This window comes from Arachis stenosperma, chromosome 7, assembly GCF_014773155.1.
Source record: "Arachis stenosperma cultivar V10309 chromosome 7, arast.V10309.gnm1.PFL2, whole genome shotgun sequence".
Lineage (NCBI taxonomy): Eukaryota > Viridiplantae > Streptophyta > Magnoliopsida > Fabales > Fabaceae > Arachis > Arachis stenosperma.
Window position 1 is genome coordinate 6,670,222 of NC_080383.1, and position 23,493 is coordinate 6,693,714.

Sequence of the window (23,493 nt, forward strand, 5' to 3'; positions counted from 1 at the left end):
ACAACCTCTGTCCACTATATGCTCATAATAAAAAAGATAACAAATGGTGCAAAACAATATATAGGATCAGACTAGTTCAACACTATTGACAAGCTAATTGGCGTAAGTTTTCCGCAATTCAGTGTTCCGCTGTTGTGAATCAGTTCTAATTATAAAGATAGGGGTGCTCGGTATGATTAAGTGATAATTCTTATGCTTGAAAACAGTAGCAGCAATGTGCCTATGAACTAACTTCAACAAAACAAATAAATAAGAATATCTCTGTAATATCCAGTGTGGCTAAAAACTGAGACATAGGAAAGGAGTTGTTCAATTCAATGAATAAAAGATACTTCAGAAGCCAATGCAACAAGACAAACCCCTATCCTTTCTGGTCGCCCAACTAAATAGAAATTAATGTATCAATGGACGTTGGTACATACACTAATCATATTATATCATAAAAAAGAATTATAATACAACACACCAAATGTCTCAGTTAAAGAAAATATCAACACCCATCCAATGATTTTGCAGGGTTAGGTTGTCAAAGCTTGGATTGTGAACAGAGGATGATCCAAAAGCAGCCCCAAAACAGGTGGTGAAGGATCGACAGAAACCAATGTAAAGCCAAAAGTTGATGCCAGCAATCTTACTCATGTTTCAATTTTCCTCTGCAATTTCAGAAAATTTCCCCCCAACTCAAAAAGACCCTTTTTTGTGCTCTTTTTTTTTTTTTTAAATTCCAAAACTTCACAACAAACAGTGACCTCAACCACGTCATCTGGTCTTCAAGAGGTGCAATTAGATACATCTCTGCTTGATCTGTTGTATTTCATATGGCTCCTGACTAGTTGTCCAGCCGCAATAGCAGACATCAGAGACAGCTCTCCTGCTAGAACAGCGCCAGCGACAATTTTGGCCAAGAGTCTTGAGTTAGATCCCGGTGATTCCTTGCTCGCGCCCTTTACACCGAGCAAGTTCAAGCATGCAGACTGAGATGCAAGTTGAGTCCCACCCCCAACTGTTCCCACCTGAGAAGACAAGTAGTCACACAAAGATTTAGCTATTAAAATTGAAGGGAATAACAATAATGAAGTTACTGGATTGAGATGCAAAATTTTAAATCACCTCAATGGAAGGCATAGTCACTGAGATGTGAAGGTCCCTCCCTTCGTTGACGGATTCCATCATGGTGATGCAATGGGAACTCTCAACATTCTGAGCTGGATCTTGACCAGTGGCTAGGAAAATGGCAGAGACAATGTTACTAGCATGGGCATTATATCCTCCAAGAGCTCCGGCAACAGCAGAACCAGCAAGGTTTTTCAGCATGTTGAGCTCAACCAAGGCCGCAACATTGGTCTTCAGTACCTTTGTCACCACTTCTTCTTTGATAATTGCTTCACAAACAATTGATTTGCCACGACCCTCAATCCAATTTACAGCAGCGGGTTTCTTGTCCGAACAGTAATTTCCTGAAGACCAAGTCAGCAGTTATTTAACCATCACATCGTAGATCTAATATTCCCGTTAAAATCATTTCAGCATACCATGATTATAGACATCAAAATCAAATACCAGACAGAGAGATTAATAGAGTCTGACAGAAAAGATACCACCAATTAAACTGGAAAACTAATAAAATGAGTGGATTAACACGGTAAAAGAAATAATCAGATAAAATACTAGATCATAAGGAATCCAAGCAAATGAAACATAACTGTTGATGATAATTCTGATTGTGATGTCATGATTCCTTTTTTCTATTTTTAAGTTTTTAAATTAAAATTTTGATTCAGTGTTCATAGTTTTAAGAATGTATGGATACGCAAATTAAATATGAACATTCTAACAAATAAGATTAAATTGAATGCATACTATTTTCACACACACACAGACAGAAATTATGTGCATGACATTTCTTTTTATCAAAAACCAATTAATAATAAAGGTTTAAGAATATTGGTCTGATTTTAACAAGCAAATGGAACAAACAAATCAAACTCAAATAACTAACCAACTTGACAATGTCCACACAATAACCTCTACAATCACACCATCGCAAGGCACAATTCTCCAATTCAAAACAGATAAATGATAACAACATAATATAATATATATTTAAAAAGCAAAAATTTCACAGATGATATAATGAAATTGGACCACTTCCATAATTGAATGGGGACGAAAAACCAAACAATGTGATCGCATATAAAAAAAAAAAAGAATTATGTCAATTGAATGCTATCCATCACATCAGGCATACCAAATAACATCACAATTAATTTAAGTTGTGAAAAGGAATGTAAAATTACCAGAGATGCCAATGACATCCATGTCAGGGAAATCGTTTTGAAGAAAATCAAGAACATTCTGCACTCCTTTGGAAACCATGTTCATCCCCATGGCATCACCAGTGCTGCAAGTGAATCTCAAATAAACGTTCTTCCCTGCCATAGCACACTGAACACCCTGAAGCCTTGCAAATCTACTGGACCTGAAACCACGCATAAAAAAAATTATCAGATCCAAATTTCAACACAAATAGAAATATCCTAGAAACGAATCCACAATCTAGCCCTCCGTCTCTTCACTTTAAATAAGGGATCAACATCAAACTCAGAACACCAAAAATACAAATAAAAACAAAAGAGAAAAAAGGAGGGGGATATTTATAACAATAATCTCTCCACCAACAGTCTTTCACAGATGAGGGGCGCAAAATCAAAGGCCAAAGGCCAAGGCATTAAATTGAGAGGAACCTCTAAGAAGAAACAGAAACCATTAGACTAGGGTCTAAAACTAAAAGTGCTCTACACCTTAACACCCTCAAATTTCCTCTTTTACCATTTTTGGAAACAAATCATGCAACTTTCAAGTGAATGATGTAACTACAGCTATAATTCTCACCTAACAAACACCACCCAACCCCAAAAAGAAAAGACACACACTTGTCTTATGAGACTCTAGTCCATGCAAGAACAATCCATCACCATCAAAACAACAAGATTTTCCCACACACAGAAGTACAGAACCATCAACCACCACCATTACAAAAAGAGGCCACATAACGCCCATCTCATACAACTTCTAACCCAACAAAAATAAAACAACTTAATTATTATGGCATAAATAAAAAAGTTTAATCCTGGTGTACCAAACTTAAATCCTTCAAACAAATATTTTACTTTTTTTTTTTAAAAAAGCACCAATTTATATGCATGCATGCACAGACATTCATTCAATCATATACTGCCAAAGTCATTCAAATGAATCCACAAAGGATTAGATGACATTTGCTGGCAAATCAATTAAAATATAAAGGATAAATTAAAATAAAATAAAATAAACAAGAACACCAACCTGTTGAAAACAACGGAAAGTGTATCAAAATTAAGTGGGTCCTCCAAGAAGAACTTCAATTCCGCCGCCCTCTTCGCAGTGCCGAACCTCACCACCGGAGCCCTCGACATCCCATCCCTCAACACAACACTGCTGGCCCCACCGCAGGCGCTGATTGCCTTGCATCCCCGATTTGTGCTCGCAACGAGGCACCCCTCCGTCGTCGCCATCGGCACAACATACTGCACACCGTCCAGAAGCAACGGCCCCGCCACACCTACCGGAATCTGAACGTACCCCACCGGCATCTCACAACACTGCCCCAAAATCGAATCGTAATCGAACCCTTCCAATGGCAGACCCTTCAAGGATCTCCCGGTAACGCGTTGCAGCGCGTCGCGGCGAATCGCTGCAGCGCGAAAACAGTCACCGATACGCGACTCAAGCGAGTACGACGGTGTCCTGCCGTCGACGACCGAGCAGACAATCTCCTCATCGTCGGCGGAGGAAATCGACGGAATTAGGGTTTCAGGCTGCTGCGGCTGCGGCGGAGGAGTAGGGAGGATCTGAGTGGCGCGGCGGTGTTGCTCAAGTTTTTGTTGTTCGTTTTCTTCTTCTTCTTCCCATGCGTCGTTGGAGTTGCGGGCGATGAAGGATTGGACGAAATCGATGCCGAAGAAGCCGAGGAGGTAGATGAAGGAGGCGATGAGGGAGACGATGGCGGAGATCTCGGAGAAGGTAAGGAGGTGGAGAGGGGTGGAGGTGCGGATCTTGTCGCGCCAACGGTGGAGGAGGTAGTAAGCGACGGAGAAGAAGAGGGTGAAGAAGATGGCGTTGGTGAGGTAGAGAGGGAGTGGGAGGGCGTCGGAGGCCTTGGGAGGTGTAGTGGTGGTGGTGGTGGTTGTTGGTCTCTTGGCCGCTGCGGTGGCGTTGGGGGGAGGGCGGCGGCGGAGGTCCATTGTGAAGGGAGGGGGGTGGGAATGAGAAATGAGGAATGAGAAGAATAAAAAAGGGAATGCGAAGAGAGAGAGAGAGAGAGAGAGAGAGAGAGAGAGAGAGAGAAGCGTGGATGCCAGCGAAGGTGGTGAATGGGGAATGCTGAGCTGCCACCGGGGACCCTTCAGCTGCCTTGCTGTTTCATTTGCTCTTTCTTCTCTTCCCCACTACATGCATACCTCCTCCAATTTTCAAACCCTTCTTTTTCAAATCAAAATATTCATTTACAATCTCCTCAATATTTAAAAGCATATAATAAAATATGTCGATCAATTAATAGACCAAAAGAATAAAAGTAAATCCTCTTAATTTTTTTTAATTATTTGATAAAGTATTATTCAATATTTTTTTTATAATTTTACTTAAATAATTTAAAGTAAAAGATTGTACTTTATTAAATAATTAAAAAATTAAAAAATTCATTCTTTTAAAAAAATTAAATTAATAATTAAATAATAACTAAAAATAATAAATTCTGATCATTTTTAATATTTTTTTTACATATTTCACTAAACAAATGATATAAAAATATATAAAGTAATCAATTATTTTTATAATTATTTTGTATTTAAGTTAATAGTCAATACTAACTCATTTCTATTTTTTTCTAGATCATTGACTTTCTAATATTATTTATAAAAAAAATTCACAAATGTAAATAACTATTTTTTCATTATATTTACTTTATCTTTGAGATAATGTTAGTATTTTTTTGGATAAAAATGGTTGTCTATTAACATTTTTGTATGCATGATGGACAATTTCGCAATTTGAGAAAAAAAATTGATTAGTCACCTAATATTTCTATATTTGTCTCACTAAAAGTCAAGAAAAAAAAATTTTTTTTAAGTAAAATTTGTTTTTTTTCTTAAAAACTAATTATTTAATGTAGAAAAGGGTCAAAGGAATGGGAAACTATTGGTTATATACTTATATATTAGTTAAAAAATTGTAAATAATTTTTTTTCTTCGAAAAAATTTTATTCTTTTATTTTATCTATTTATTTGTGTTATAGATGAAATGTTGAGGGCCATTGGACATGTGACATGTCTATTCCCTTCTTTCCTTTGAGTACATTTGTCTGCTTATAAGTCATGAGAAGAACTAATTTGAATTGGTCGAATGGTCAGACTCACTCGTCTGCTTAAGTAAGTATTGAAGGTTCGAATTCTGCCTTATGCATGCAGCAATTTATTGACCAGCAGCAGACCCTTAAATAGAGTTCAAATCCGCGACGAATTAGTCCTTAACCTGTCTAAAAGATACCGTAAAAAACTAAAAAAAAGTCATAAGAAGAAAAAAGTATCAACCCTTTAATATTTAAATCCAGAGATCATTATAGTGTTTACTGTTTAGAGATCAATTTAAAAAAAATATAATTTAAATTTATAAATTAAATCAATGTAGGTAAAAGTTAATAGTTGTATGAATATCATTCCTGTAATTTTTTAAAAATCTTATTGAAAAAAAAAAGCATTTTAGAAAATAGTGAGAGTAGTTTTAAAGAGACTTCTACTATGTTTAAAATGTCCTTGTCAGTTTGCTTTGTTATTCTTCCAAGTTCCAAGATTTTGATTTTGCTTAATCAATAAAAAAAGTCATCCTCACAAAAAAAGTGAAAAACATACCCAACAAGGCATGCTAGAAGTTTCCAATTTCAAACTTACTTTGCATTTTAATTAATTATATATCATATCGTATCTTATCTAGTTATATCTTTCCAAATGGGAGTCAAATAATATTTGTTGTTTTTACAATTATTGAAAAGGTATAGAATAGATAAAGGGATCGCTTTAATATTCTTTTAGTATAAGCATTAGTTATCTTTTAAGGAAAAATTTTTCCCCTTTAGGCTTAGTGTTAACTATTGAGGTTTATAATTATAATGATCAAAAGAAAAATTAGGAATATTTACCATGATCTAAAGCAATTAAACAAAGTTCTATATTAAAACCATAATATTTGAATATTTATCAGAACCTAAAATATAACATTGAGACTTAAACATTAGCACTCGTTGAAAAAACTTAACACATAAGCAAACTAATATCAGTTGATTAATGATCAAGAATTAAAATTTTGAAGTTTCAAAAAATTTAAAATGAAACACATTTACATTTAGATACAGAAAATGATTTGATGTGTTTTACACTTAATAGAAAAAATATTATGCCAACAATAATATGACCAATTATTATATGTTATTCATTTATTTTTTTCATTAAAAAAAAGATTTATAAAATAGTTTGGCCAATTCATATGCAATTTAAGAATTCAGTTTCATTGGTACAACATTTTGTATGCTTCTTCTTAAAAGAGTAAATGGCTTTCCACATAGAAACAAAATAGAATAACTTTAAATTCATTAACACGTTCTCATAATTCCATCAATTACTACAAATGACAACTATGCTAGTTCAATCAATCTACATGGGGTGACTCCATACATGGGGTCACTCCATATATGCATTCATGTCTTTTTGCATTTGCATTGTACCTTTCCACCATAATAAAACCCTAAAACCAATTGCTTTTTTTTTTCTCTTTATTATCCTGAAACAAAACCAATTTCCTTTAAGGAATGATCCAAAAAATACAACAAATCATAGGGCACTGACAGCATGACTTGCCAGGGAATAAGCCAAATTGTTGGGCCTCTCTGAATTCATGAAAAGCTAGTTATCAAATGCACACAACTTTGAAATCCCCGCAATTGGAAAAAAATCATGGTTTATGTGAATTAATTCCTAGTGATTGTCTCTAATTTATTGTTTTTAGTTAGTGTGATGAGATTAGAGGAAATTAGGGAAAGAATTGGTTAAGTTAGAGAGAAATAAAAGAGAGATCATTCCTGAATTCTAAAGATGAAAAGATATCGATTACTTTTTTTTTTCTTTTAATTACATTCTTACTATCTCTATTTATAATAAATTAATAATTTACACGGACTAATAAAACTCTCCTAATTGGGTCTTGAGTTTGCTACTTTACTTTTACTCATTAGTCATTACATTTAGCTAGGGAATTATATCATTATTTCCTCATAATTGTTTCATAAACAATTGAGCCAAATAAATATTCCAACTTATAACAACTATTTAAAGTTTAAACTGTTGTTAACTACGAAATAAATTTTCAATGATAGCACACAAAAAATACCAACAAACCTTGGTATAAATAATGTAATTACAAACTATTCAAATGTCCTCTATCTCAGGATACCCCTTGCGACCTATAATGGGTTTGAATTTCATTGTTTGCCTGTATCTATTCCTAATACCTTCTTTTATTTTCTTATGAACTTCATCCTCTAACAAGCTACTCTCACCTGCTTTGCAAACTGCATCACAAACCAATGCATATGTATACTCTCTAGGTATTAACCCTCCATCAACCATCTCAATAAGAAGATTCCAAGCATCAAGAACCTTGCCAACTTCACAAAGGGCATGAATGATAGGTGTGTATGAACTCGAACCGGGTACTCCATGATTCGACCTCTGCATATCCCTTAACATCTCAATAGCTCTATCAATCTCATTCACTGCACTGAAGTATCTTATTAAAGAATTATAAGTAACTCTATTAGGGACACATCCTTTCTTCTTCATGTCATCAAACAACTCCAATGCTCTCGCAATGCGATAGGTCTTGCAGCAACCATCTATTAAGGCATTGTAAGTCACAACATCAGGAACAAATCCCTTGAAGAGCATGAGTCGGAAAAGGTGATTCGCTTCCCACAACCTCCTCCTTGTGGCCTTCTTGCACCCGGTTTGTATAGCATGCCTACAATAAGAGCTTATCAAAATGGTATAAGTAAATGTATCCGGTGGGCACCGGAACCCCGGCAACTCCATCTGCTCAAGAAAGAACCTAGCCTTCCTGAAATTCCCAACCCTACAAAGCGCATTGATTAATGTATTGTAAGCATAAATGTCCGGTCTGCAGTGAAGCTGCCTCATCCTATAAAATGCAAACAATGCTTCATTAGCCAGCCCTACTTCTCCTAGGACTTTTATCAAACACGTAACGGTCTCTGTGGTCACAAGCTTGGAACTCTCTTTTCCAGACATCTCTTTCAAGAAATCCCAAAGAGCAGTGAATCTATCTGCTCTGGCCAACACAATTGCCATCTCGCGACACGTGACCTCAGTGTGGTGGAACCCAAAGTGAGTCTCGACCCATCGGAAGAACTGGAGGGCTTTGTGAAGACCAAGGTTGACCCTGCCGGGGTCCCTGTGTGCAGCAGGGCCAAGCACAAGGAGTTTGTGGTGGAACTTTCGTTGTTCTTCATTGAGGTTGCGCTGTCGGAGAGGAGTGCGGTGTCGGAAACTGGTTTGGCAGCCAATCGAGCGAGGGGACCTAAAGAAGCATGAGGGGATGAACCGAATCACTTGTGAAACAGCATCTTCTGTCCACGAGGGAGAGGGGGAAGGAGGTCGATGAGCATGTAAGGGAAGGTCTTTGATTATAGCGGCGAGTGTTTGCTTAACGAGGTGTATGTGAGAATGCCACAGAGGCTTTGCTACCATCATCCAAGAACTCTAGTCTTCAATAAGAGACATGCAGAAGAATACACAATGCATCTTAAATCCAAGAAAAATACTACCTAAACAAGGTTAACTATTCAAATCAGAAATTCAAACTATGGACGAGCAGAGATTTTTTTACAACTGACTTCAAGTCTTAGGGACTTGATTCTTGAAATAGGTGGAAGCAGTTAGTAAGCCTACAAAGCATATTAAAAGCCACGTAGAACAGAACTATATTTTAGGAGTATGTAAACTATCAATTTATATACCAAAGGTTTTATTTATACTCAATCCAACAAAGAAATATATTAAAATAACTAGCTTGCAAATATATAGTGCTGTGTAAATGGAAATTCTTCTAGAAAATCAGTAATGGAAATATATAGTGTAGTGTAAACTATCAATTTATATACCAAAGGTTTTATCAATTCGGTTTAACCGAACTGACCAATTCGGTTGCTACAAGATATCAACCAATCGGTTGTGTTGTTTCCACCAAACCGAACCAAAAGCAATTTGGTTCGGTCGATTTTAACGGTTTTTAAATCTTAATTGAAAGGAAATCATATACATTCTCAAATCCAAATGTTCGATAAACAAGAATAATGAGTACATCACATCCAAATTCAAGATACAAATGTCTTATAAACCAACATCTATACACTAAAAAATTTAAGTAACTAAATAAAATCCTGTCACAAAAATGAACACCAAGAAATTCTGCATATTAGTAGCAGAATAGCTAGTTTTTGCCTAATTAGACACATTCAACTATCGAGCTTCAAGATTTTTCATCAAGCTATTGAAACATATAAGCTTCAAGAATAAAAAAATTGAAACAAGAAGTCAACAACTAAGATAAAAAACCAAAGCAACAACATACACCTCAATTCACTTCAACAACAATATCAAGCTAAGAAAGCGTTCTTTCACATCATTCATTTGTAGCAGCAATAACAATAAGAATTATATTTATAGCACCAATAATAACTACACTTTTAAGTATAATAAAACTTACATGGTTAATACAAATTGACTACCTAACTGAAGATAAAATTATAGAGCCAATTAGCCAAATACACAATTAACTTTCATACATCAATACGCTAACAGACTTTGAATATTTAAAAAACAGCAAAGTTCATATCGACTAAATTGAAGAGACTGAAAGAGAGAAGAAATCATTACATTAAATTGAAGAAATCTTCCCAAACGCTCAGACAAAAGAGACCTTCTTATCAGTTTAGAACTATATTCATACATAACTATATTCAGGGCTTAATTCAGAGAAAAAATAAGAGATCAACAGAGATTCAGAGAAGGTTATTTTCAAAATAGAAAAAGTAAATAAATAAAATACTAATCTCCGAGGAAGACAGTAGCAGGAGAGGAAGCTCCGTCATGGACTGCTCGGGGATGGAGTGAGGAGTGAGGAGAGTGAGAGCCGCCGGTAAGAATGGAGAGGGAGTGAGACGGTGGGAGTGAATCAGATTCAATGGGAGAAGAGAGTGAGAGGACAGGGGGAGGGTGGGATGGAATGGGAGATTGGGAGCTCTGATTCAGAGGGTTTTTTTTCGCATATTTCTTATCAAGAATTAGTCCGCGGCAAATCTAAAACTTACTGTTTGATACTGGGCAATAAATTACTGTATAAACCAAGGTTCCAAAAACCGGACCGGTTATCAAACCGCTCTGATCACTGGTTCACTAGTTTACTGGTCTAACCGGTCCAACCGTGATTCAACCGAAAAAACCGTTTTAGAATAAAATAATAAATAAATTATAAATAAACATCCTAAAATATAGAAGAAGCTTATGAGTGACTATCGTTGGAAGTTTAGAACTAGGAGGATTGGGATTAACAACATTCGACACAGGAGGTAGACAAATTGTTATCCATAGATGTATTATTATCAAGAATTGCTCCATGATTAATATTATCATCCATAACTGAAATCAATAAATCATCAAAACAATCACAATCTAATCTAACTATAAATCTAATCTATCTATCTGAGCATAATTAAGTCACAATTGCACAACACAGCAACAGCATATTAGTATTACTCTCCCAGCAGCTAAAAGCCTAAAAGTAAATAGAAGTCATTCCTCTGCTCATCAAACACACACTACAAAAGCTAACCTCACCTATTACCATCTACTTCTCATTCCTTTGATTCCTTCCCTTAGCTTCTTAATTCACAATCATGGCCGTCTTCACATTTGAGGATGCAATCACCTCCCGCGTGCCCCCCTGCCAAACTTTACAATGCTATGAAGGATGCGGATTCTATCACCCCTAAGATTATTGATGACATCAAGAGTGTTGAAATCGTTGAGGGAAACGGTGGTCCTGGAACCATCAAGAAACTCACCATTGTCGAGGGTCAGTAACTATTCAATTCAGTAAACATACTATATATGAGATAATCATAGTTGTGAATTGTGATAATAATGATATATATGCAGATGGAGAAAGCAAGTTTATATTGCACAAAGTGGAGGCAATAGATGAGGCTAACTATGCATACAACTACAGCGTTGTTGGTAGAAGGACCCAACGGAGAATCCATTGGGAAGCTGAGTGTGAAGTTCCACTCCAAAGGAGATGCGAAGCCTGACAAGGAAGACATGAAGAAGGATAAGGCCAAGGGTGAAGCTCTCTTCAAGGCTATTGAGGGTTACGACTTGGCCAATCCTGCTCAATATTAGAACACTTTGTTCAATGTTGCAGTTGTTTTTTCTGGGCATGTTTGTGTGCAAGTGTTTCAAGTAATTGGTTTTCTTCTATGTAATCTAAAACACAAAACACACAACCCTGAGCTAAATAATTAAATAATCATCTACAAATTCAACAAAAACACAAAGCAGCAGCAGCAGCACAGCAAAGCCAGAACCCAAAAATCAAATAATCATTCACGATTTCAACAAAAACACAAAGCAACAGCACAGCAGAGCCGCAAAACACACAACAACACACCAGAACCCAGAACCCACAGTAGGACACCAAAGTCAGAGCAAATCAATGATTTCAACAAAACACAAAACCCTATAATCATTCAATGATTTGTTGATTTCAGAACAGAGATTCAAAGAATAAAACAAAAATCGAAGAACAAGTGCACACCAAAGCCACTGACCTTCGAGACAATGGTGACGAGACGATGGCAACAGGACGAATCCAATGGAGGATGGGCGCCGAGCGAGGAAGAAGACATCGAACAGGGGATTTGACTTGGATAACGCCGACAGTACAAAGAGAGACTCCTCGGACAGCCACGGAGGGCGGCAATGGGTCACTCCGTTCGGCGGCGATGGAGGCTAGCTAGGGTTTTCCCTTTTGTGTTTTCTTTGAATGAAGGAATGAATGAAAGTAACAAAAGAGAGGAGAGAGACCAGCAAGCAGCAACGCGTTATTCTTTTCCCCTCGAAACGACGTCACATTAGGCAAACCGGCCGGTTCATCAGTTTTTCTCCGGTTCTATTATGAGCGGTTTTTAGTGATGAACCAAATCGTTTACAGCATCGGTTCCCGGTCGAACCGGTTCAACCGGCCAATCTAATTCAATTTTAAATAATGGTATAAACAAATGAAATTCGAATTTCAATATTTATTTAAATAGACTAAAGTTTAATTTGAGTAAATAATTTAATTAATTTTTAAAAAAAAAATAGTTTAAACAATAAATGATTATATTAAAAATAATTTATAAATAAGTTATTTTATGTTTGGATTTTTAATTCTAAAAATATTTATTTTAAAAAAATATGATAAAAAAATTTTTTATTATAAAAAAAATTATTTTTTTCATAAACACTTAAATAATTTGTTAAAAAGCTATATTTTAATTTTAAAAATTGTACTAGCCATTAATACTATATCTTTTTGTACGTTAAAAGTCAAAAAAAGTTTACTTATAAACTTATTGCTAATAAAATAATCATTAAATATTGCACTGTTTGAGGGCTAATGATGACAGAAGAGACAAGTCAAAGTTGGAATATGTGTTATTTCTGTTCGATTTGGTTCAATTTTTTTTCAAAACCGATTGATTTAGTAAAAAAAATCTAAAAAAATATAATTTTTTCAGTTTTAAAGTTAGTTGTTAAAAAATTCGATTTGATTTTACAATAAAGAATAAACGGATTTGGATCCTCTTGAATTTTATTTTAGAGAATAAAGTGTAATTTTTCACAATTAATTTTACAGGTGTGATCGAGAATAAATATAAAAAAACCTATTTAAGGATAAAAGATCACACTTTATTCTCTAAGGTGAAATTTAAATTTTAGAAGATACAAATCTAAAATAAACCCTATACATGAATTAGGAATTAGAATTTAAAATTTAAAATAAAAAATAATTAAGAATTATAATTTTTTTAATAATTAAATTCGTACTATTTTATTTTATTGATATATTTCACTTTACATCATTTATTCTACTGACCAAATAAATAATATAGTATAATTGAGCAAAATGAATAAATAAAAGACCTTGCAATTTACATTAAAAACCCGCAATATTAGTCACAATTAATATAAATTTGTTAAAAATTGGCAATAACAACGTAATGAGTACAGAAAGAAAAAAAAAAAAGAAAAAGTCTAAAAACTTAATTATAATATAAGCCAATTTAAATTAATCTCTTTTTATTTTTAATTTTAAGATTTTAAACATTAAGATAGTGGGAGGTTATAAAATAACTAACCTATTTTTTAACTGGCTCCACTTGACTATACTCCTAGTTAGTTAAACTGGAAAAAATTATGAACGAGTTACAGAACTTGCACAATCTGTTCCTGTATCATCAATTCCATCATCATCTTCATCATCATTGGATTTTGATTTTAATCCTTGTTTCTTCTCCACTTGTTCCATATCATCATGATTATGCTTATCCACTGCCTTCTTTGTTCTTCTTTCGGAACCGCTTTTGTGTCTCCTCTTCATACTCACTCGAAAGGATATTGGGAGTGGGAAGCCCCTTAGTGATGAATCTGATAGAATCCTCCCACATGTATTACAAGAACTATAACACACACAACGTTGGAAAACATAGTGAAATCATAAGTATAATAAAATTTTTCTGAATCATAATTAATTTAAAACTGTTGATGAATGAATTAGGAATATATATATATGTACATACTATACTTACTTGGACCAAAAATCACTAGAGTAGGTTTCGCGTTTGACTTGGGAAAACTTCACACAATGGTCGCACCACTCTTTGTCCTTCTGTATCTCCGTCTTTGTCATTGTCACTTGTCAAGTTGAAGAAAGGATTGAGAATTGGCTATAAATATAGCTTTCTGTTGAGTACTTGGGAACCAAGGAATGAGACTTTGATTAGGTTATGTGTGATATACTGATATGTTCAACAGTTTCACACTATATATAACAATAACAAAGATTCTGTTTGATTCTAAAATAACACATTCCACCTTTTTAGATTGATTTTTATTTATGTTGTTTTTTTAAAATAAATAATTGGTACTAATAATATGGGAAAAATAAATAAATAAATAAATAAAAAGATTCTTTCATAAGTAGTTGTAATTTGAATAAGATTTTTTAGATTTGATTTTTAAATTAAAAAAAACTCTAAAATTAGATCGAATTATGTAATTGTAACCATCCATTTTCATTCATGTAATTTTTTAAATAAAGATTAATCTAATCCAAATTTTTAAAACTTTAATTGATTTTTAATTTTGATTAGATAAACAATTTTGACAACTATAAAGATAAATATCTTAAAATCTCAAGACTAGTTTTATTTTTTATTCCAAAGAACTATGCTCAAAAGTGTATTTGCATCAAGTAGCATAAACTAATAATACGAGCTATAAATTCGCAACTTTGCCTACATTGAAGGTAAATTAATTACTGCTAACTTTGGTAGAAGAAAATTAAACTAATCTTTTGAAATCTTTTTTCCTTTTTTGCTTTCTTTGTTTAAACTAATCTTTTGAAATCTTTTTTCCTTTTTTGCTTTCTTTGTTTTAAATAACCTTATAGAGATGTGGCTGGTAATAAAAATACTAAAATGGAAAAGAATAGTGTTACGGTAGGTAACCGGAGATTAGTCCAATGGATGGCGTTTGGCGGCCCAAGTGTATAATAGAGGGGGACTCCAGGTAGGTCCGCAACTCGGGAGGCTCCGTCCGACTTGTGCTCGCGTGTGAATGGGGGGTGGTACCTGCAAAGACACTCCGATGCCTAAGTTAGCAAGAGTGTGAGCAGATCTAGAGAGTATTGGACTTAGGGATACCTGAGGGGTGTCAGTGTATTTATAGTGGTGAGCCAATAACCACCGTTGGTGTAGTGCCGTATCTTTAGGATAATAACCGTCCCATTATCTTAGGGAGGTTAAGATATGGCTTTATGAAGTGGTTAGAGAGATTTTCGGGGCGGTTACTCATTTGAATGAGTGTTTATCTGCCAGCTAATCTTATAACCGACTTCTTCATCGCAGGTCGGGATGAACACCGACTTCGTATGCGAAGGCGGCGTTTAGTAAGGCTTAATCTATTGGATTAGGCTTTTTAATAGGACCTGGGCCCTTATCATTGGGCCAGGGTATGAACAGTGCCCCTACTTGAGCCCAAGATCCTTTTAAGGCTTGGGTTCAAGTATTCAACTCGGGTTCGTAGCCGACTTTCACGGGTTTTGAAACCGACGTGATTTACGCGACCTTTTGTTTCTGACGGTTACGTCAATTCAAGCGTCGTGCCTGTTGAGGGATCCTTTAGGGATTGAGGGCTTTGGAAACGGTGCAATCTCATTAATGACTACCTCGTTTTTACCATTATGCCCCTTAGCCTATTTATAAATGCTTTCCCTCTCTTTCGTTTTTCCGTTTCTGCAATCTTTTCAAACTTCTCCTTTTGCTGCATTCTTGTGCTTGAAGATTTCCGTTCTTCCCCATCCTTCATTTTCGGATAAAGGTTAGCTTTGCCTTTTTCATGTCATGCTTTTTGTTTGCATGTTTTGTTTTGCCAGTAGATAGGTTGACCTGTAGATTCTAGTTTCGAATCTTTCTCCTTAGAGGCCGTGTTTTTTGATTTTTCCTTTTCTTTTTCCCTTTTTGTAGGTTTCTGCCACTTTTCTTTATATATAAAAAATGGCTTCCGTAGACGTTCTTTCTCAATGGGTAGATGTTACGGTCCTTGGGGAGGAACCGTTGGTCGACGCTGAGTTCATCACTCATCTTCGCACTCATCACAGGCTCTGTACTTCAGAGGAGGACGAGCCCAAATACGAACTGATAATCCCGGGTCCCGAAGACCGGGTCTGTTTTGGGAGAGAAAATGAGGAGGCCCCTCATTTTTTCTTTATGTATGAGTGCATGATCACCCGTTTGGGTGTTTTTTTTCCTTTCTCAGATTGTGAGATATCTGTTTTGCATCATTGTAATGTTGCCCCTACTCAACTTCACCCCAATTCTTGGGGTTTTTTGAAGATTTATCAGTTTATAAGCCATGCTCTGGACTTTCCGACTTCTCTAAAGATTTTCTTCTTTCTCTTCCATGTGACCAAGCCCTTTAGTGGGCTCAACAATAAACAGCAATGGGTATCCTTCCGAGCCATTCAAGGTCGGAGGATTTTCACCCTTTTTGATGAATCTTTCCACGACTTTAAAAACTTCTTTTTCAAAGTTCAAGCCGTAGAGGGTCACCACCCTTTTTTCTGGATGAGTATTCCTCTCCCCGCTTTCCCCTTTATTGGTCGCCGCCCTCCTCTTGTGAAAAATATGGTCCCGATGACCTGGATGAGGTGGAGGCGGCCATTGTAGGGTTTTTCCGAGAAGCGTGGGGGAGGTCCCCATATTTGGATACCAGAAAAATTCTTCAGGGAACACCGTCTTTCGTTCAATCTCAAATAGGTAGTGCATGCATTCTTTATTTCCGAGTAGTTTCCGCCGACTTATATTATACCGACTTGTAACTTGGTTGTTTCTTTTGTAGATATGGCAAAAAAGAACGCTCAGGAGGCCTACCAAAGGGTCCGAGAGGCCAAGGCGAAGTCCCGGGCTAGGTCCGGGGCGATCAGCTCTCCTCCTCCTCCACCTCCTCCTCCTAAGAACACTGGCACTCCTTCTCAACCCATTGTAATTTCTTCCTCGAGTTTGCCCCGACCACCCCCTTCAGCCCAAATTCTCTCCGAGCCCGAGAAGAAGAAGCGTAAGACTTTGGAGTCTGGCTCTTCTTCCTTCGATGGTGGGGTTAAGGCGGATGCTATGGCATTCGTCCGAAAGAACATCTATCCTTTTATCAGTATGGATGATGTTTCTGTTCGAAACCACCTTACCACCATGGCTGAGGAGAGTTTTAGGGCGGCGGGTGTTTGTGGCAAACTTTTGGACATTTTTGAGAAGGCTCCCCTCAGCTCTTTGGGGGCATCCTCGAGGGTTGAGGAGTTAGAGGGGAGGATTCTTATTTATGAAAAGCATGAGAAGGAGTTGAAGGAGGAGAGGGATAAATTGAGGAAGGAGAGGGATCACCTGAAGGAGGAGGAGGGTAAACTGCGGGCCCAATGCACTTTGGAGGCGAATCTGAGGAAAACGGCGCAAGACAGCTACCACAGCTTATTTCAAGATATTGTGGCCGTGAGGAAGGACTTGCTGAATTCTCGGAACGCATACGCCGAGTTGGAGGACTCTATCGCCAATGGTGCCGAGGAGTCTTGGAGAATTTTCTTGGAACAGGTCCGAGTCATCGCTCCCGACTTGGACCTTTCTCCACTACATCCTGACAAAGTAGTTATTGATGGCGCCATTGTTGATCCTCCTGTTCCCGAGGTCGTTTCCGAGTCAGACCTAAAGACTCGGGGACAGAGGATTATTGAGTCTCCTCCTCGTTCCCAAGATGCTCCGAGTTCTTCAATCCTTACCCCGACTTCCTCTTTGGCTCCTCCTCCCGGTCCTGGTGGTGGTGATTCCTCTACTCCGATCAAAAAATGACTTCTTTATTTTTATGGCTATATGGGGCCCGGCCTGTGGGTCCCCCCTTTTTTAAACTTTATTTATCTGTTGGTGCTTGTGAACAATTTCCTTTTCTGGCCTTTTAAGGCCGTAAACAAAATATTCCGATCCGTACCCTTTTTTGGATAAGGGTTTTAAAAATAAATGCCCTTTTTGGATAAGGGTTTAAGTTACCTTGTGCGTGTACATGCTTTTCTGTTTTGGATATGTTTGATCTTTTCTGAAAAAACCTTTTGTTAGCTTGTATTGTTTTCTCAAGCCCTTTTCGTTCAAAGGTTTGTATGCAACCTTTGAACTTTTTCCAGGTTTTGATATCTCTTTTGTTATCCTTTATACTCAACTTTTGCTTTAGTGAGTTTTTACGACTTAGGTTATTTTTGCGATGCGTTTTTCATTTACTCGGAATATATCCGAGTTTTTCTACTCGGGTTCTTGTCTTTGACTTATGAGTTGGACTGTTCCCGAGTTTAATACGATCAACTCATATAACCTCTTTACGCCGACTTGTACCTCGTCGTTTCATCCTGACGACCATGTTAGGTCGGTTCATGGGATTTTCACGTTTTGTCGAGCTTAAGTCGGCGCGTTTCGTAGAAAGACTTATAAAAATAAAGAAGGATATTTAAGAGAGATATAATAGACGAAAAAGATCTTTATTAACTGGGAAGGTACCTTTTTGCTACTAAGGGTCTTGATAGCTTATTTTCCCTTAGCCTCTACTATGATGCCTCGTTAAAAACCCTTCTCCAGAAAAAACCCTTTTCTTTGGGAAAAAATCGTGAAGTTGGGAAAAGAGTACATCAGGGAGTAGAGTTCGCTTCTAACTGTAGTATCTTTTCATATTACAAGCATGCCACGACCTCGGTAGCTCATTGCCATTTAGGTCGGTTACTTTATAATAACCTTTTCCTAAGACTTCTTTGACTTTGTACGGTCCCTTCCAATTCGCGGCGAGTTTTCCCTCTCCCGATTTGTTGACTCCGATGTCATTTCTGATTAAGACCAAGTCATCTGTAGCAAATGTTCTTCGAATGACTTTTTTGTTGTACCTCGTAGTCATTCTTTGCTTTAGTGCAGCTTCTCTTATCTGGGCCCCCTCTCGGACTTCGGGGAGCAAGTCGAGCTCCTCTTTGTGCCCCTGTATATTTCCGACCTCATCGTGGAGAATTACCTTTGGGCTTTGCTCGCTGATTTCTATTGGAATCATGGCTTCTACGCCGTAAACTAGTCGGAAGGGTGTTTCCCCTGTGGCGGATTGGGGGGTTGTCCTATAAGCCCATAATACTTGAGGGAGCTCTTCAGCCCAAGCTCCCTTTGCTTCCTGTAGTCTTTTCTTTAATCCTGCCAGTATGACTTTGTTAGCTGCCTCGGCTTGCCCATTGGCTTGTGGGTGTTCTACCGAGGTGAACTGATGCTTGATTTTCAGACTGGCTACTAGATTTCTGAAGGTGGCGTCGGTGAATTGGGTTCCATTGTCTGTGGTAATGGAATAAGGTATTCCATACCTTGTGATAATGTTTTTGTAGAGAAACCTGCGACTTCTTTGGGCGGTGATAGTGGCTAGTGGTTCTGCTTCTATCCACTTTGTGAAGTAATCTATTCCCACGATCAAGTATTTGACTTGCCCTGGTGCTTGGGGAAAAGGACCTAACAGATCCATTCCCCATTTTGCGAAAGGCCATGGGGAAGTTATACTGATGAGCTCTTCTGGTGGAGCCACGTGGAAATTTGCATGCATCTGGCATGGCTGGCATTTTTTCACGAAGTCTGTTGCATCTTTCTGCAAGGTCGGCCAATAGAATCCTGCTCGGATTACTTTCCTGGCCTGCGACCTTGCTCCGAGATGGTTTCCGCAGATCCCACTATGTACTTCCTCCAACATCTCGGTGGTTCTTGAGGTCGGTACGCACTTCAGCAATGGCGTTGATATCCCTCTTCTGTAAAGGACATTTCTCACCAAAGTATAATGTTGTGCTTCCCTTCGGATCTTTTTAGCCTCTTTCTCCTCTTTGGGGAGGATGTCGAATTTCAGGTATTCGACTAAGGGGTTCATCCATCCGAGGTTTAGGCCGACTACCTCAAGTACCTCTTGTTGATCCTCTGTTTTTGATACCGAGGGCTCTTGGAGGGTTTCTTGGATCAGGCTTCTATTGTTCCCTCCGGGTTTGGTACTTGCTAACTTGGATAGGGCGTCAGCTCTGCTATTTAGATCCCGAGTTATGTGCTTAACCTCGGTTTCCGCAAAGTGCCCCAGATGTTCCAAGGTTTTTTCCAAGTATTTCTTCATATTGGGGTCCTTCGCCTGATATTCTCCACTTATTTGGGAAGTCACCACTTGTGAGTCGCTGTAGATCATCACCTTTGTAGCGCCAACTTCTTCTGCTAACTTTAATCCGGCAATCAAGGCTTCATATTCTGCCTGATTGTTTGAAGCCGGAAATTCAAATTTTAAGGAGACCTCTATCTGGGTTCCTTTTCCATCTACCAATATTATACCTGCGCCGCTCCCTGTTTTGTTGGAGGATCCGTCTACATAGAGCTCCCATGTAGTTGGTTTTTCCTCTTGTTCTCCTGCATATTCTGCAATGAAGTCGGCGAGGCATTGGGCTTTGATTGCTGTCCGAGTTTCATATCTCAAATCGAACTCGGAGAGCTCTATTGCCCATTGAACTATTCTCCCTGCAACATCCGTCTTTTGGAGGATTTGCTTCATGGGTTGGTTTGTGCGGACTCTTATTGTATGAGCCTGAAAGTAAGGTCGTAGCCTTCGTGAGGCTATCACTAAGGAGTAGGCAAACTTCTCTAGTTTGTGGTACCTTAGCTCAGGGCCTTGTAGAACCTTACTGGTAAAGTAGACCGGGTGTTGACCGACCTCGTCTTCTCTGATCAGGGCTGATGAGACAGCCTTGTTTGCCACGGATAGGTATAGGACAAGGTCTTTTCCCGATACTGGTCGGGTTAAGATAGGAGGTTGGCTTAAGAATTTTTTGAACTCTTGGAACGCCTCCTCACATTCCGGAGTCCATTCAAACTGGCATCCTTTCCTTAATAAGGAGAATAATGGAAGGGATTTTAGTGCCGATCCTGCCAAAAATCTGGAGAGGGCTGCAAGTCGGCCATTGAGCTGTTGAACCTCTCTTAAACAAGTCGGGCTCTTCATTTCTAGGATGGCTCTGCATTTTTCGGGATTGGCCTCAATCCCTCTTTGTGTTAGCATGAAGCCTAGAAATTTTCCTGCTTCTACTGCGAAGGCGCATTTTGCGGGATTTAGTCTCATCCCATGCAACCTTATAGTGTTGAAGACTTGTGAGAGGTCGGTTAAGAGGTCGACTTCTTGCTTGGTTTTTACTAACATGTCGTCGACGTATACCTCCATTAAGCTCCCTAAATGGGGGGAAAACACTTTGTTCATCAGCCTTTGGTACGTGGCTCCTGCATTCTTCAGTCCGAATGGCATGACCACGTAGCAATAGTTGGCTTTTGGTGTGATGAACGATGTTTTCTCCTGATCGGGTTCATGCATCGGGATTTGCTTATATCCCGAGTAGGCATCCATGAATGATAGGTATTGGTACCCCGAGCTGGAGTCCACCAGGGTATCAATACTTGGTAGAGGATAAGGGTCCTTAGGACATGCCTTATTCAGGTCGGTATAGTCGACGCACATTCTCCATTTACCATTTTGTTTTTTGACTAGCACTACGTTAGCTAGCCACGTTGGGTATTTGACCTCTCTAATAAAGCCGGCTTCCAGGAGCGCCTGTACTTGCTCTTCTACTATTGAGGCTCGTTCTGGGCCGAGCTTGCGTCTTCTTTGCTGTACAGGTCGGGACCCTGGGAAAACCGAGAGCCTATGGGACATGAGCTCGGGATCAATCCCGGGCATGTCGGAAGCCTTCCAGGCGAAGAGGTCGGAATTAGCTCTTAGGAGTTCACCCAACCTTTGTTTCAGGATTTCCCCCAGGTTGGCTCCTATGTAGGTGTTTTTTCCTTCCTCCTCACCGACTTGTATCTCCTCGGTTTTTCCTCCCGGCTGGGGTCGTATCTCTTCTCTGGTCCTTGTGCCGCCCAGCTCTATGGTGTGAATTTCTTTGCCCTTTCCTCTCAGATTTAGACTTTCATTATAGCACTTCCTTGCCAATTTTTGATCTCCCCTCACCGTTGCTATTCCCCCTGAAGTCGGGAATTTCATGCAGAGGTGAGGAGTTGATACCACTGCTCCAAGACGATTAAGGGTAGTCCTGCCGATTAAGGCATTGTAGGCTGACCCTTCATCGATGACTATAAAGTCTATGCTCAGAGTCCTTGATTTTTCCCCTTTTCCAAAGGTGGTGTGAAGGGGTAAAAATCCTAGCGGCTTTATTGGCGTATCCCCTAACCCATATAGGGTGTCGGGGTAAGCTCTCAACTCTTTTTCATCTAACCCAAGCTTGTCGAAGGCGGGCTTGAAAAGGATGTCCGCTGAGCTTCCTTGGTCTACTAGGGTTCTGTGGAGATGGGCGTTGGCTAGGATCATAGTTATCACCACGGGATCATCATGCCCGGGGATTATCCCTTGCCCATCTTCTTTCGTGAATGAGATGGTGGGGAAGTCGGGTGTCTCTTCCTCGACTTGGTAGACTCTTTTGAGATGTCTTTTGCGAGAAGATTTGGTGATTCCACCTCTCGCAAATCCTCCTGAGATCATGTGGATGTGTCTCTCAGGGGTCTGTGGTGGAGGATCTCTCCTGTCCATGTCATCTCGCTTTCTCTTTCCATGGGTGTCCGACCTCTCCATGAGATATCTGTCAAGCCGACCTTCTCTAGCCAGCTTTTCTATCACATTTTTGAGGTCGTAACAGTCATTGGTGGAGTGACCATATATTTTATGGTACTCGCAATACTCGCTGCGACTTCCCCCTTTTTTATTTTTAATAGGTCTTGGGGGTGGCAGCCTTTCAGTGTTGCAAATCTCTCTGTATACGTCCATTATAGAAGTCTTTAGAGGAGTATAAGAGTGATACTTCCTGGGCCTCTCGAGACCGAGTTCTTCCTTCTTTTTGCCTTCCCTTTCTCTCTCCCTAGAGGAGGAAGTGGGTCCAGGTCGTGAACTCAGGTCTCTTAGCTTTGCGTTCTCTTCCATGTTGATGTACTTCTCGGCCCTTTCTTGTACATCACTTAGAGAAACGGGGTGTCTTTTAGATATGGATTGTGAGAATGGACCTTCTCTGAGTCCATTGACTAACCCCATTATTACTGCCTCTGTGGGCAGGTCTTGGATCTCTAAACATGCCTTATTGAACCTTTCCATATAGGCTCGTAAAGACTCTCCGACCTCCTGCTTTATTCCCAGGAGGCTGGGTGCATGTTTTACCTTATCTTTTTGGATTGAGAACCTCATCAAGAATTTCCTTGAGAGGTCTTCAAAACTAGTGATGGATCTCGGGGGAAGGCTATCGAACCACTTCATCGCTGCTTTCGATAAAGTGGTCGGAAAAGCCTTGCATCTCGTAGCGTCGGAGGCATCAGCTAGATACATCCGACTTTTGAAGTTGCTAAGGTGATGCTTTGGATCCGTAGTTCCATCATAGAGGTCCATATCAGGGCTTTTGAAGTTCCTTGGAACTTTTGCCCTCATTATGTCCTCGCTGAAGGGATCTTCTCCGCC

The 23,493-nt window shown here is 38.6% G+C and overlaps 3 protein-coding genes and 1 pseudogene across 12 annotated transcripts; 1 reads left to right on the top strand and 3 right to left on the bottom strand.

The window, feature by feature from the left end:
- Positions 1-248: 248 nt before the first annotated feature.
- Positions 249-4,516, bottom strand: LOC130941236 (3-hydroxy-3-methylglutaryl coenzyme A reductase 1). Its single transcript, XM_057869658.1, has 4 exons — positions 3,346-4,516; positions 2,298-2,479; positions 1,111-1,457; positions 249-1,013 (listed from the first exon to the last, which is right to left on the bottom strand). Exons 1-4 carry the CDS (start codon positions 4,281-4,283, stop codon positions 771-773), a joined length of 1,710 nt encoding a protein of 569 aa, XP_057725641.1. The 5' UTR covers positions 4,284-4,516; the 3' UTR covers positions 249-770.
- Positions 4,517-7,391: 2,875 nt separating this feature from the next.
- LOC130940967 (pentatricopeptide repeat-containing protein At1g77405-like) lies at positions 7,392-12,257 on the bottom strand. Of its 10 annotated transcripts, none has more exons than XM_057869284.1 (4): positions 11,997-12,253; positions 11,388-11,473; positions 11,005-11,209; positions 7,392-8,873 (listed from the first exon to the last, which is right to left on the bottom strand). In XM_057869284.1, the coding sequence occupies exon 4, from the start codon at positions 8,857-8,859 to the stop codon at positions 7,519-7,521; it is 1,341 nt and encodes a 446-aa protein (XP_057725267.1). In that variant the 5' UTR covers positions 8,860-8,873; positions 11,005-11,209; positions 11,388-11,473; positions 11,997-12,253; the 3' UTR covers positions 7,392-7,518. The 10 variants fall into 10 exon arrangements, with proteins under 10 accessions (XP_057725267.1, XP_057725265.1, XP_057725263.1 ...); XM_057869282.1 differs by having other exon boundaries at positions 11,388-11,554; positions 11,997-12,249; XM_057869280.1 differs by having other exon boundaries at positions 11,005-11,250; positions 11,388-11,554; positions 11,997-12,249.
- LOC130940968 (pathogenesis-related protein 2-like) lies at positions 11,064-11,663 on the top strand (annotated as a pseudogene).
- Positions 12,258-13,432: 1,175 nt separating the features above from the next.
- On the bottom strand, positions 13,433-14,214 carry LOC130939162 (uncharacterized). Its single transcript, XM_057867264.1, has 2 exons — positions 14,019-14,214; positions 13,433-13,889 (listed from the first exon to the last, which is right to left on the bottom strand). Exons 1-2 carry the CDS (start codon positions 14,117-14,119, stop codon positions 13,625-13,627), a joined length of 366 nt encoding a protein of 121 aa, XP_057723247.1. The 5' UTR covers positions 14,120-14,214; the 3' UTR covers positions 13,433-13,624.
- Positions 14,215-23,493: the final 9,279 nt, after the last annotated feature.

Bases quoted from the DNA above. Each gene is read 5' to 3' on its own strand.
- LOC130941236 (XM_057869658.1), bottom strand. From the start codon at position 4,283: ATGGACCTCCGCCGCCGCCCTCCCCCCAACGCCACCGCAGCGGCCAAG. The intron at 1,458-2,297 runs GTAATTTTACAT...CTTGGTCTTCAG, and splicing joins GGATGTCATTGGCATCTCTG to GAAATTACTGTTCGGACAAG. The intron at 1,014-1,110 runs GTGATTTAAAAT...TTGTCTTCTCAG, and splicing joins TGACTATGCCTTCCATTGAG to GTGGGAACAGTTGGGGGTGG.
- LOC130940967 (XM_057869275.1), bottom strand. From the start codon at position 12,074: ATGTCTTCTTCCTCGCTCGGCGCCCATCCTCCATTGGATTCGTCCTGT. The intron at 8,869-11,996 runs GTCAGTGGCTTT...ATTGAAGACTAG, and splicing joins TCGTCACCATTGTCTCGAAG to AGTTCTTGGATGATGGTAGC.
- LOC130939162 (XM_057867264.1), bottom strand. From the start codon at position 14,119: ATGACAAAGACGGAGATACAGAAGGACAAAGAGTGGTGCGACCATTGT. The intron at 13,890-14,018 runs GTAAGTATAGTA...TGTGTGTTATAG, and splicing joins TCTAGTGATTTTTGGTCCAA to TTCTTGTAATACATGTGGGA.